General features: G+C 40.1%; 1 protein-coding gene and 2 pseudogenes across 4 annotated transcripts in view; 1 reads left to right on the top strand and 2 right to left on the bottom strand.

Annotated features, from left to right (window-relative positions):
- Positions 1-12,269, bottom strand: part of PDXDC1 (pyridoxal dependent decarboxylase domain containing 1) — a 44,602-nt gene extending 32,333 nt beyond the window's left edge. The window contains exons 1-4 of one of the 4 annotated variants that reach the window (XR_001598780.2): positions 12,117-12,249; positions 3,805-3,878; positions 3,218-3,283; positions 1,312-1,392 (exon numbers count right to left, since the gene is read on the bottom strand). Coding sequence is in view for 3 of the 4 variants with exons in the window: in XM_036225261.1 (XP_036081154.1) it covers positions 1,312-1,392; positions 3,218-3,283; positions 3,805-3,878; positions 12,117-12,137 (242 nt within the window). In the remaining variant the exon portion in view is untranslated. Of the gene's footprint in view, positions 1-1,311; positions 1,393-3,217; positions 3,284-3,804; positions 3,879-12,116 lie in introns of all 4 variants that reach the window. The other 3 variants (XM_036225261.1, XM_016159664.2, XM_016159663.2) reach the window with 3 other exon arrangements.
- Positions 536-654, top strand: LOC118606983 (annotated as a pseudogene).
- LOC118607582 lies at positions 926-1,044 on the bottom strand (annotated as a pseudogene).
- Positions 12,270-12,971: the final 702 nt, after the last annotated feature.

Below are 12,971 nucleotides of genomic sequence, written 5' to 3'. Positions count from 1 at the left end.
AAAAATGCAAATTAAAATTATGCTGAAATATCATTTCTCATCTATCAGACTGGCAATGACTCTTAAGTCGGCTAACAGCCTCACAGGTAAAGGGAAAAGAGGTCTCTCATACACTGCTGGTGGGACTATAAATTGGCATAATTCCACAAAGGAAAATTTAGCAATATCTATCAAAATTGCAAATGTACCAACTATTTGGCCCAGCGATTTCACTTCTAGACCCTTTATTTGCCAGAAAAAGCTTTTAAAGGAGAAAGCTCCTTTAAGCAATGAACTCTAAGACATATGTGGAAAAAGCAAGGTACAGAAAAATGTGCACAGTATTTTATGTATTGGAGGGGGTAAGTAAAGACGATGCTTGTGTATACACACAAAATATCTGAGAATACACAAGGAATCTGGCGGTACTATTTCTAATAAGAAAAGGAGGCAAAGGTAAGAGGACAAATTGCCTTTGTATATCCTTTTTATCTTTTAAAATTTGAACCAAAATGCATTACTTATTCCAAAAAATTAAATTTAGAATAATTAAAGAGTCTACAGCCATGCCACCCTGAACACACCCTACCTCATCTGATCTCGGAAGCTAAGCAGGGTTAGGCCTGGTTAGTACTTGGATGGGATACCACCTAAGAAGACCAGGTGCTGTAGCCATAAAATAAACAAATAAAAACAAACAAACAAATAAATAAATAAAGTAATTAAAGAGAAAATGAAACTGGCTAAATAGATGAATAAAAATAAAGCAAATGGATGATTCACAATGTGGCCTACCACCAAATCAATTCAGCTGCAATTCTTAGCAATCGGAGGCAGAAAATCACACAGCAGTTATTTTTATTTTCATAGGTGAGGTAACACTTGGTTGACCTCACAGATTGCAAGGACCTTGTCGGCTTACAATCCCTTATTTTTTTATTTTTTACACCTACAGCACCTGGTCTTCCTAGGTGGTCTCCCATCCAAGTGCTAATCAGGCTTGACCCTGCTTAGCTTCCAAAATCAGATGGGACTGGGCCTGTTCTGGGTAGCATGGCCGTAGACAGCAGTTTTTTTTGGTCCCTTTGCCAGCCCCTCCTTTGAGACAAGACACCATATAAACGACAGGATTTAGTTTTTAAATGCTTTCTTTAAAATGTATTATCTAAAATACATAAATGTCTCTCCTAAAAGAAAAAAATAAACATCGTTTTGTATTATAAGTAACCCTGAATGAAACAACTTATTTCAGCAACTTGTAAGAATGCAATCACTGTTGAAATCGGGAACACATATACTGTCAAAGAGAGGCTGCCAACCATTCTCCATTACCGGGCGCTCTGGGGCTCCTCATCTTCATCTCCATGCATCAAATTTTGAACCAACTGGAGGATGCTCACCATGTCTTGTCCACTGCAGAATAAAAGAGTTAGCCACTATTGCTGTCATCCAAACTAGTTTTTTAAAATTGAGTAGCTACAAGAAAGAACGTGTTTGACATACATCTTTTAAAAACAAAGTTCAGCTGAATTCTGAATATAAACTTATTTGTAATGAATTAAATCTACCTAAATCTGAGATTGATTTTTTCAAATTTCACCAGTACTGTTTCAGCAATACTTCTCTGTTCACTTGAATCCTGGACAATAAGCATGTCACGAGAGCCGAAATGTTCTTATAAGATGCTGACAGATCACAGAAGCAGCAAGGATACTCCAATGCCACTATTATATCTAGTTTCCCTCCAAGTAGGCATCTTGTCTGTTCTAACAGACTTAAAGATGTAATGCAAGCATCATTTATTACCACTTTTCCCCCAAGCTGGGAAACTGGATATCTTCTTGGAGTATAAACAGATTTACTTCTATCCAAGATAAGTTACTAAGTGCTCATCATGTGAAAAGGTGAAAATTTCAGGAAGGAATGTGCATGGCTAAAGTAGTAAGCGATGTTAAGGCAACTTGTAACACATGTAATGTGAAAATATTATTGCTCCATTAATGAGAATACGACTTATAAAATGTCTCTTTTAAAAAAGAGACACTGTCAAAACAATGTCCCAATACTCATCCTCCCCAGAGTACTGACCTCCACGTGAGGGGAGCTCTACTCATTGGACACTATGCAGACATTAGGCCAAGTGTGCCTAACCACATGACCTTAAGCAAACTACTGAAACTCCCTAAGCCCCTACATTACAGAACTCTGAGGATGCAATCAGACAGTGCATGTAAAGCATTACGCTGTGCCTGGCATAGTACTATCTCAGAGACTGGCTATCGGCATTATTAAGTATGAATACTCCTGACCAGTGGCTTTAAGGCCCTTCCATTCTAAGAATGAGAGATGGTCTTGGTGGTATCTGTTCCAGGAAAATGTCCATGGGATCAGTAGAACCCTTTAATTCCCCTCGGTAGGCCTAGGATGGGGGGATATACAGGATTTGGTTCCTGTTCTGACCTGCAGAACACACTTCACATCTAGGCGACTTCAAATCAGCACCATTCAAACTATAAGTAGGAGGGCCTATTTTAAACTATTAGTATCTGGGTGTGCCGGATGTGGCGTTTACTGGCACAATGTGATACTTCCTCCACACTTTTCTTTTGCAATGTTGCATATATTTGTATTCAGGTCAAAGTACAATTTAAGGGAGTTGTAAAGTTTGCCTATGTACAGTTTCCTGGTTATAAAAAAAATAAGCATGTATGAGGAAAGCTGGATTTTAATCCTTAACTAAGGGCTAACATCTTGTGAAAACTTCATTCAGACAGCTGCTTACTTTTCTGATATTTTTCCTGATCAACCACAAGCACTTGAGAGATCTGCTTTCGTTGCCAAAAAAGAAATCGTTGTCAATAAATGATTAAAGTTAACATTTTCATTTTATATTACAAAAATAATAAATCTTATCATATTAAAATCTCTCACAATCAGCTCTATGATATAGATTACAGACAGGTTTCAAGGATGAGCTAAGTATGATAGTCAAACTATAAATCTGGGCATTGCTTGTGGGTCATGATGTATTAAATTCTGAACGGGAAAGCGGGAGAACCAGGTAGGCTCGGCATTATCACCAACCAGCCAATGGCATGTCAGGTTTCTAATGGCACACTGCTCAGCTCCAAATTTGCTTTGTGCTCATTAAAATTAAAATTGTAAATCAATGATGGTAAAATCTTGGTTCAGAGAATGTACATCCTAACTAAAGATGCCTATCTTCTTTGCCACCTACCTGCCCTGGAGAGGCCCTGGAATATCTCCTGAAGTGAGCTTCTTTCCATTTTCCTCCTCTGTTCTTCTAATTTAAAGGAAATAGAAAACTGCTTTATCATATCAAGTTTTTAACATTTGAGCATGCAAACATGTGACGTTGCCTATAATCTTTTAGTAACTGACGTAGGATTTAAACACACTCATCACATCTCTCTCCCGCCCAACCTCGCCCCAGCACTCAATGAGAGGTATAGTCTATTTCAGGGAAAGAACATGAAAAAATAATACTTCAACCCATTTCTTGGATGTTGATGCCCTACATGACCTTAATATACAGTAAGAAGTAGTTACAGATTCAAATCAATACATTAAGTAATTGAGACTCTTAATAGGCAGAACTGAAAATTATAAGTCCTGCCCCTCAATTTCAAAATCCTTTAATTACAAAGCATCCCTACCCAAGACAAACACCCACTGTAAAGTCTGCGGAAGCTAAGTGTTACATTCTGAAACCCACAGGTGTTTTTAACAGCAGGAAACCAGTGCCACCAGTTTCCCAACAGGCTGAACATGTTTCATAGGGTCGCTTCTGTTCCTCAGGCTCACCTCTGACTGTCCTCTAGCATCTTCATGGCCTCCTTCAAGTTTTTTCCCATTTCAATTAACGTGGGGTCTGCTACCTAGGAAATACAATTTTAAAAGGTTCAATTTTGATAATCCCTATTACTTCTACAACATAATTCATCCAGAAAAATAAAACATATAAATTTATTATAAAGTACATGTTTGATTTTAAAAATTCCAACAGTAAAAACATATAGCATAAAAAAGGCCACCATTTCCACTCCCCAGGGGAAGCCATTTTTTTTAGACTTAGCTTTTTAAAATTAATTTAATTAGTTTCAAGTATACAGTATATTGGTTAGACATCTATATAGTTCATAAAACGATCCCCCTAACTGGTCCTTCTCTCTTTTGGTTTTCCACCTAGTCAATATGTTAATGCTGACTGGATTCCCTATACTGTGCTCCCCATCCCCGTGACCATCTACTTATTTGGACTCCCAGGGGAAGCCACTTTTAAGTGTGACATATATCCTAAACTTTCACTTTAATCATATGAACCTCTGCAACTTGCTTTGTTTATACTTTAGAGTGAATATGGTTCAATGTCAGTAGGTCCACTTCATTCTTCTGAGTGGTGACACCTTATCCCATTCTATGGATGTACCACTGTTTAACGAGTCCTGAATTCATGATGGGTCCTTAGGTTATTTCAGTTTTTCAGTATTAAATATAAGGCTCAGAAAAGCATGCACGGTATGCTGTGTTACTGCTGCAACAGGCTGAAAAATGGCCCCCAAGAGATATTCACGCCCTAATCCTTGAGACCTGTGAATGTTATCTCCTATGGCAAAGTCTTTGCAGATGTGATTAGGTTAAGGATGAAGTGGCAAGGTTGCCCAGGTGGCCCTAAATGCAATCACATGTATCCATAAGATGCAGAGACTAAACACACACACACACACACACACACACACAAACTCTCTCTCTCATTCTCTCTCTCGCTCCCCCCTCGCTCCCTCTTCCCTCCTCTCCTCTCCCCTCCCCTCCCCTCCCCTCCCCTCCCCTTCCCTCCCCTCCCCTCTCCTCTCCTCTCTCTTTTTCCTTTCTTCTTAAATCTCCATAGCAATTTTTAGGCAATTTTGTTGCCTTGAATCTGTATATAGTATGCCTTGGGTTCTAAACAGTTACAGAAGCTGCCTTTGTCTCCTCTTAGTCTTGAGTGTATTTATCTTCTCTCTTCATACTGCTTCTTGTACTTAGTAAGATCTTATTCCGAGGAGGTATGCAAAAAGTTGTATTACACTTAGGTAATATATTACCTCTTTGAAATGGTTTTTAAGAACTTCTACTCAGCTTATATATGTAAGAATCAGAAAGTATTAATTTTAAAAGGGATCTTAAGGATCTAGTCCAGGGAATAATTCTCGATTTCTCAAAAGAGCTAGTAGAAGATTATAAAATTATCTGGAATAAGGTTGCATAGTTTAATGAAAAAAAATCACTTATTTTGCTTTTGGCTAGAATTATGCCAACTCGGTATGAGGAAACTCTGGTACTATTCCTATCCTTATTATTTGGAATGTATGCTATTTATTATTTTGCTCTATTTCATTTGTTTTTGTCCTATTTCATTTTTCGAAAACTGCTGGTCATAACCTGCTAAATTCATTTGACATCCATATACAAGATGTAACCTGCAGTTTTAAAAAAAAAAGCATTTGTTAATAAAGTTTATCCACTAAGTATTTGTTTATAACAACCTTTCAAAAGTGAAACTGCAGTAGAAAAATAATAATCTTCCAGCATGAGATTTGGCAACTACTGCCCTATAATCACTTTTAAAATTTTCTCAAGCTTTCAAGCATGCTTAATCAAGCTCCTGTACACATTTTACTCAGTAAAACCAGTTTACCAAAGTGTGAGAACAAAAATTACACACTTATTTATTTTTAGGGAAAAAATAATACCTCAAACCCTGAATTCATAGACATTACTGTTTAGGAAATCTTAGTTAAAAGAGAAAAAAGGGGCAGGGAGGTGGGAGGAGGGGGGTGGCTAGATGCAGCAACAGAAAGCAGATCTAGGACCCACTGCCACACGGCACAAGAGAACTTTTACGGAAGATGGAACTGTTCCTTATCTTCATTATGCTGGTGGTTATATGACCGTATACACCTGCCAAAACTCACGCTGTATAATTAAAATGGGTATTTTTATTGTATATAAATTGTCCCTTAATTAAAAAAAAAAGGGTGTATTGATTTAAAGTCATTTAAAAAGAACTATTAAGCAAACTACAGTAGAAGCGGTACACTGATGCGACAAAATTCACAAAGATGGTATATGAATAACTGCTATTTGGGAAATATAGAGCGAAACCTTTAAAGAGAAGCAGCCTCCAGAAATAAAGGAAGAAAGGAAGTCTTAAATGTAATTTTAAAATACACAAATCATGACCATTAATAATAGAAGTCTATAATACTACAGTTTCAATAACCATTTTTCAGGGTTGGGATATTCATAATTGGGAGATTCTAGGGCAACTAACAGAAGGAAAACTAAAGTGTGTGAGAATAACAGCTGCCTGTCTCAGAGAGACGACCTTGGTGTTATTAAATGCTAGTTTACAGTGCATGTATTAGATGTACAAAAAATCACTACCTTTCTTCAACTGATCCAAGTAATCTAATAAAGCTCTGAAGTGCTGTGTTTCGAACAGTTTTCTAAACAGGGTTAAACCTGGATAGTGATAATTACGCAACTAATTTGGAGAGTTGATAGTCTCCAAAAATCCTATATTTCCCCCTCAAGCGCCTACTATCTAGCACTACCACCCCCAATACAACTCGTCTCTTGAAACAACAAGAGCTTGGAAGCAACTGCCCTAGGAATGGAGCTGTTTCTTATGGGTCATAGATGAGGGAAAACAACAGGAATTCTCTGGAAAGTCGATACAGTGTCTTGCTAACTGGCTTACCTTGGAGGCTCAATTTCTACATCTGTAAATATTTTTGCCTGTTTTCAACAGAAAAGTACTTAAGAACTGGGCACTTTAGTCTCTGTCTTCTAAGAATTGGATATTCTTGGGAAATCTTATTTCTAACTATCATGGATTCTGTGCTTCGGTGTGTCTGTGAGAACATGAAGACACTGTAATTACTGGCTCACTGAGCATAATATTCCTAGTTGAAAAAGAATATGCAAATACTGCATATGGTGTTAGTATTTAACCTTACAAATTCCTCAAGAAGAGAGGCAAAAAAGAACACGGAAAAAAGATGGCAAAAATACACTACGAGAGTGGTAAAAATCTGGTAGAAATAAGGAGGAGTAAAGTTAATAACATCAATTAAACCTGTCATAGATAGAAGTGTGTGGAGGGAAAAAGGGCAATCAAATCACTCTCTTTAAGATAAATGCTGGGAATGCCAGAAATCCCAGTCTACGTTTCAAAAAACGTATTCCTAGAGATCAATACTTCTGGAGAATCAATTCACTTAGACATCAAGAGTAAATGCTTCCTGATAACCACAGAGAAGGAAAAACACCACATATCAGGCAAGCTCTATTTCTAAAAGTTTACAAGGTTATCTGGAATCACATGTTTATTCCGGAACTAGAAGGAAATTGCTGAAAATTGCTGTAGTCACTGGAAAAAATAAATCTTTCATGGAGATATGCTTCTTATAGAGATCTGTTTCCTAGGATTTGTTGGAGGAGCGAATCAGAAATATGAAGATATCCATTATCCTTATCAATATCATCATTTCCTAAACTGAATTAGAATTATGTAAGATTAACGCTGCCAGCCTTACCTTGAATATAGTAAGAATTCTGAGAAAAAGAACTCATCAATTCTTGACGCCTCTGTGTATCCATAAACCTTCAGAACTTTAAAGTTGAATTGTGTGAAACCTACCAATATTCAATTGTTTTTAATGCAAAAAAGAACAATTTCACATGTTCTGCATACATCCTAACACAATGCCCAGTCCAATAAGTAATCCAGCCTCACTAGGATCCTGAAAAGTTCACTACAGCTAAATAGTCAATGTTACTGAGTTGCACTTTCAAAGTGGAAGGCTTTATTTTGCTATTTCTGGCTTTTCTGCAAATGGAAAAAAATTATATTAGAAAAGTTTGTTCCTTCCTCAGTCATTTGAAATTCAGAATGCCTTTTCCATAGAAATAAAAAGTGGACAGGGTTCCAGGCTAGACCTCAAGGACCATCTACCTTAAGGTGGTTAAATATTTAAGCAAAAAACTATTTAGGAAAAAACATTTGCAATAATAAACAAAATAACGTTGAAATAATTGTATGGCCCTTGAATACTGCTTGGGAAGAATGGATTAAATTTAAGCTAGATAAATTTTTTTTCCCCAGAAAGATTTTTATTTTTAGTTTTGATAAATCAGATTTCTAAAGGAGTTTATGGACATTTTCAAAGTGACTGGAAGTGTCTTTTTAAAATATCTGATTTAACTTCAAAAGATGAAATGGCTCTGTTACTGACTACCTCTGCCACCTTAAATCAAGAATCACAGAGGCCATACATTTTTAGAATCAAGAACTTTGTACCTACTACGTTTTCCCTGACACTCAGTATTTGATAATCATTTACCACCTTAGCCACCATGCACCTGTATGCAAAACCCTCACATCAGGATGACACAGGGGTCGGCTTTAAAGGAACACTGAAATTACAGGCTAATATCTCCTCATGTAAGTCCCTCTATTCTATGTAAGAGCAGAATCTACAAAGGCAAACCACAGAAATGAGGCATTTCAAGTTTAGCAATTAAGAGTTCTTTTTGTGAACATTTAAAGTAAAAAAGCAGGAATAGAAATTCTGGTAGTCCTTATCAGTAATGATTAGGAATGTTCCATTCATGCTCCTACTATCCCTTATAAACTTATAAACAGTAAGGTGATAAAGAATTTTTCAAAATCAGGTCCAAAAGTGTATGTGGTGGTGGGGGGGGGGATTTAGCTCAGGATGAGTACAGGAAATAAAAATGGGTTGGATTGTAATTATTTAGGTCAGAAACATGGTAAAAGTTGCCTCTTTTAGAGACAAGAATTAGATAGACAACAGATAAAGTGGCCCCACTCTCTAGCATTATCCACAGAACTTTCTGTGGTGATGGAAAGTTCCTTATCTGTGTGCTGTCCAGCAGCCACACTGTGACTGTTGAGCATTTGAAACGTGGCTAGTGTGACTGAGAAACTGAATTTTTAATTTTATATAATTATCTAAATTTAAATAGCCAAATGTGGCTAGTGGTTACCATATTGGACAGTGCAGCTCCAGGTTCTCTAAGCGGTTCTCAACCCGGAGCGATTTCTCCCACTCCTAGGGAACAACTGATTCACCTGGGGGCTGTTTTTTTGATTGCCACACTGTGGGGAGAGGGTGCTAATGGCATCTAATGGGTAGAGGCCAGCCGCACTGCCAGACATTCTACAATGCACAGGACAGCCCCACAGCAGAGAATGATCCAGCCCCAAAAGTCAGCAGTGCTAGTTTGAAACACCCTGCTCTAAGTTTACTCAAGGTTGGAATTAAGTAAATGTAAAATGAATTGCAATACACCTTGTCTAAACATACCATCCAGGAAGAATGAGATTTTCCAAGCCACAGGACAATGTCTGGGCTGCCCTACAAGTTTAAATTAGTAGGTTTTCACTAAGAAGTGTATGTTGGTGTGTTGAATAACTTATTAAGAACTTCAGCATGAGAGTAATTACTTCCTGTGGCATTTTTTTAACTCAAATATTAACACAAGTAAGCACTGTAAGTGTCTGCTATAGGATCTCGTTTCTTTTAAGTTGGACATACAGTATCTTCGGACTGAGGCCTACTCTTCTAGTTTAAATTCCTGGCCCCTTCAGTTAACCTATCTGGTTTCTTAAGACATAACTAATTTCAGATACAAGAAGAAAATAGATACTATTGTGAAAATCAAAAGACAAAAAAATGGCTATCATCACAGGTCTACACATCTACATATTAACTAAAAAAAAAAAAAAGCAAGAATACGGAATTATATTTGGACCAAAGGAAATGTACTGAGTGATCCTACTAAATGATGACAGCATACTACATTTTAGAGTGAGAGATTACTTGAAATTTTAGATGATGGATATCAAATAACATTGTGGTTTCTGTAACTAGTATAAATTATGCAAGGATTCGTTTAAATAGAATCATTCTAAACTGCTCAAATAGTTCTCAAATTTATATTAGCAACGTAGAATTTAGCCCAGGATACTCTATTCCTCAAAGTAACAGGAATAATAGGCACAATTCAATGTTTAACTTAAAACTATTTTTCAGAACATAAAATCTTCGATATTCCTATTATAGCAACCTTTTTTCTTCTCTGGCCCTTAGCACCGAGAAGTTGTTCATTACATGTAAGGCCTTCTATTGCTTCAGGAAATGAAAAAGACAGTCCCAGTTCTGAAAAACTTATTCAGAATTCCCACACTAGCCTAATGCAGAAACTTCCAGCCCACACATTCCGAATTCCTAAAAGATCACTGCAATTTTTGTGAATCTCCAGCCTTAAGCACTTTGGAGTTTCAGTGCCTCTTCAGATCTTCATCTGGAGAGTGTAAGATATTTTATTATCATTAACATTTAGGGGGCAACCACCGTAATCTACTAATCAAATGTCAGAAAAGTAATATTTAAAGCTGGATTCCGACCTACTCTGTTTTGCAGATTTGCCTATAAAGAACTATTCTTGTAGAAAAGATCATCCCAGTTCTTTAGGTTTCTAATTGAAACGACAAAAGCCCATCCCATCTTCTTATGACACTGGAAGGGAAACATTGACGGGACATTTTTAGCATCATTTTGTATTCAACTATTGGTGTGGCATACATGGTCTAGACCAGGGCGCTCTCAGCCTCAGCACCACTGACATTCTGAGCAGATAATTCTTCGGTATGGGGGCCCGTCCTGTGCAATGCAGGATGTTCGGCAACAGCCCTGGTCTCCACCCACGAGGTGCCAACAGCCTCTCCCTAACCCACAGTTTGGGCAATCAAAAATATCTCCAGACATTGGCAAATGTCCCCTGGGGAACGAAACTGTCCCATAGTTAAGAATCACTGGCCTAGACTGAAACTCCAAGTCCCCAAATGTAGCCACTGTGCAAATCGGAAGCCTGGAAAGACTTTATTCCTACCAGGTAAGACATGTAACATTCACCGGAGAGACGGTGGAAGAAAAACATTACTTTTTCTTTTCTTGATTGCATTCTCCCCAATTTATGAGAAACAGCCGAGGCGTGGGCTACGCCACTATGCCTATGAAGACATCTGACTGAACTTGTACAATGACTCGAGTGACAAGGGAACAAATCTACAGCAGCTAGCTGCTGCACTGGCAAATGGCAAAGTATGTTATTTCTGCCAGTTCGAAATTGACATAAAGCAGTCCTAAAACACTAGCATTGCTCCTGAATTCTACATGTATGAAAAACTGAGTCTGGATAAGCAGGCTCCCAAGCTTGAACAGAGAGAAAGACTTTGAAGGGAAGGAGAACGTCGTGTTCTAAAGGTAGGTATCCGTGAAGAGATCAAAGTACTAGTTCCCGTTTACCATCCCTAAATCCGGGACGATTAGAATCCCATTTCACATGCCACAGCAGTCAGCCAGGTACATCACGCCGCAGTTCCCCTAAGGGGAAACCAGAGCAAGGCGCTGCAATCCCCAAAACGAAATTCACAATCTACAGTCGATCTACTCTTTCTTGACCTCAGGAGTCTCAGCCGGTGGTGTCCACAAACCACAGCATCAGAATCACGTGAAGAGCTTGTTAAACATGCAGAACCCGCCCCCAAATGGTTCCGACCCGAGGGCTGAAAAATCTGGATTTTACCTAAAGGGCCCCAGGTGATTCCTAAGCAAACTGAAGTTGGAACACCACTGCTTTAATATTTTTCCTTCCTAACCTGGGACGCCCAGAAAACCTACAGCTTTGCAGCTGGCTTCTTAACAACTGGGGCTTCTTTCCTGAGGCTTCTGGGGCCGTAAATTGTTAGCTGTGTCATCTGAAGGGGCTCAGGGAGGCCCCAAGGTCGGCCCCGCGGCCCCCGCTCGCAGCCCGAGGCAGAACGCGGCCCAGCCTCTCTCAGCCCACGGGGACCTTAAAAGACTCACGTCCCCATGACATCACCAGGCCCCAGCCGCGAGCGCCAGGCCAGACAGCCTCCTCAGGCGGGACCCGTTAGCCCCCCGGCCCCGACCCCCGCCACAATGACAGCACGCAAGAGGGAAACAGTCGCTCCGGAGGCGGGGGCCCCGGGCCGCAGCACCGCCCACAACCCCAGTACGAACCTTCTCCAGGGACACGTCCATGGCGGAGCCCGATGGATGCCCGGCGGTACGGGAAGCTACTTCCGCCTCCCGTTCCCCGCCGCCGTTTCCACGCTGGCAGCGCTGACGTCCCCGCGCCCGCGGCCGGCGGGGCGGAGCACCCAGCCAGCGCCGCTGGGCGCAGAGTAGGCGGTGTCCGGGAGGCGGGGCGCAGCGGGGCCGGTCTCCTGACGTGAGTGGGCGCCTCTGGGTTTCCGTACACGACGTCACGCCGGCCAGCCCTAATGGTTCCGGGCGAGAGGGGGAGGACGGACGGTGGAACCGTCCCAAACTCTTTTCGAAAACCTGTCACAGATGTCAGAGTGAAAATATAATAATCACAAACCATTATTCATGCAGCAAAAGCCTGAAATTGCTAGTAATGCCCCTGTACTTCCAGGTCTAGGTTTCCAAATTCTCTCTAGAACCCCTCCTCAAGAATGGAACAGTCCGTCACGGCAGGGGGGGCGGGGCGCGAGAGCGCCCCTGCGCAGGCGCAGGCTAGACAGTGTCCTAGGTGTTCTGGGATCTGAGGGTTTCCAGAATTGAGCTCCCTAGTGGGCTCTGAAAAGGTGCTGGTCAGAGTTGAAGTATTTGTCTCAGCCGTTGCCGCAGAATTCTAGACGGAAAAGACTTTGAGACAACTGGCTCAGCCTTCTTTGTGTCAAGCCGCAATTATGACTTGTCAGGTAATGATAATGGTGATAGATCACTTGCAGCTCTTCCTTTTCATAGTGCGACAGCCCTGTGATGTAGAGGTCATTATTATCTCCATTTCACAGTGCTAATCTAGGTAGGATTCAGACCCGAGTACCCTGACTGCAGCGTCTGCACACT

The sequence above is a fragment of the Rousettus aegyptiacus genome, unplaced genomic scaffold (genome assembly GCF_014176215.1).
Source record: "Rousettus aegyptiacus isolate mRouAeg1 unplaced genomic scaffold, mRouAeg1.p scaffold_m13_p_8, whole genome shotgun sequence".
Taxonomy (NCBI): domain Eukaryota; kingdom Metazoa; phylum Chordata; class Mammalia; order Chiroptera; family Pteropodidae; genus Rousettus; species Rousettus aegyptiacus.
Note: the sequence above shows the minus strand (reverse complement) of the source record. Positions and strands in the feature narration are given on the sequence as shown.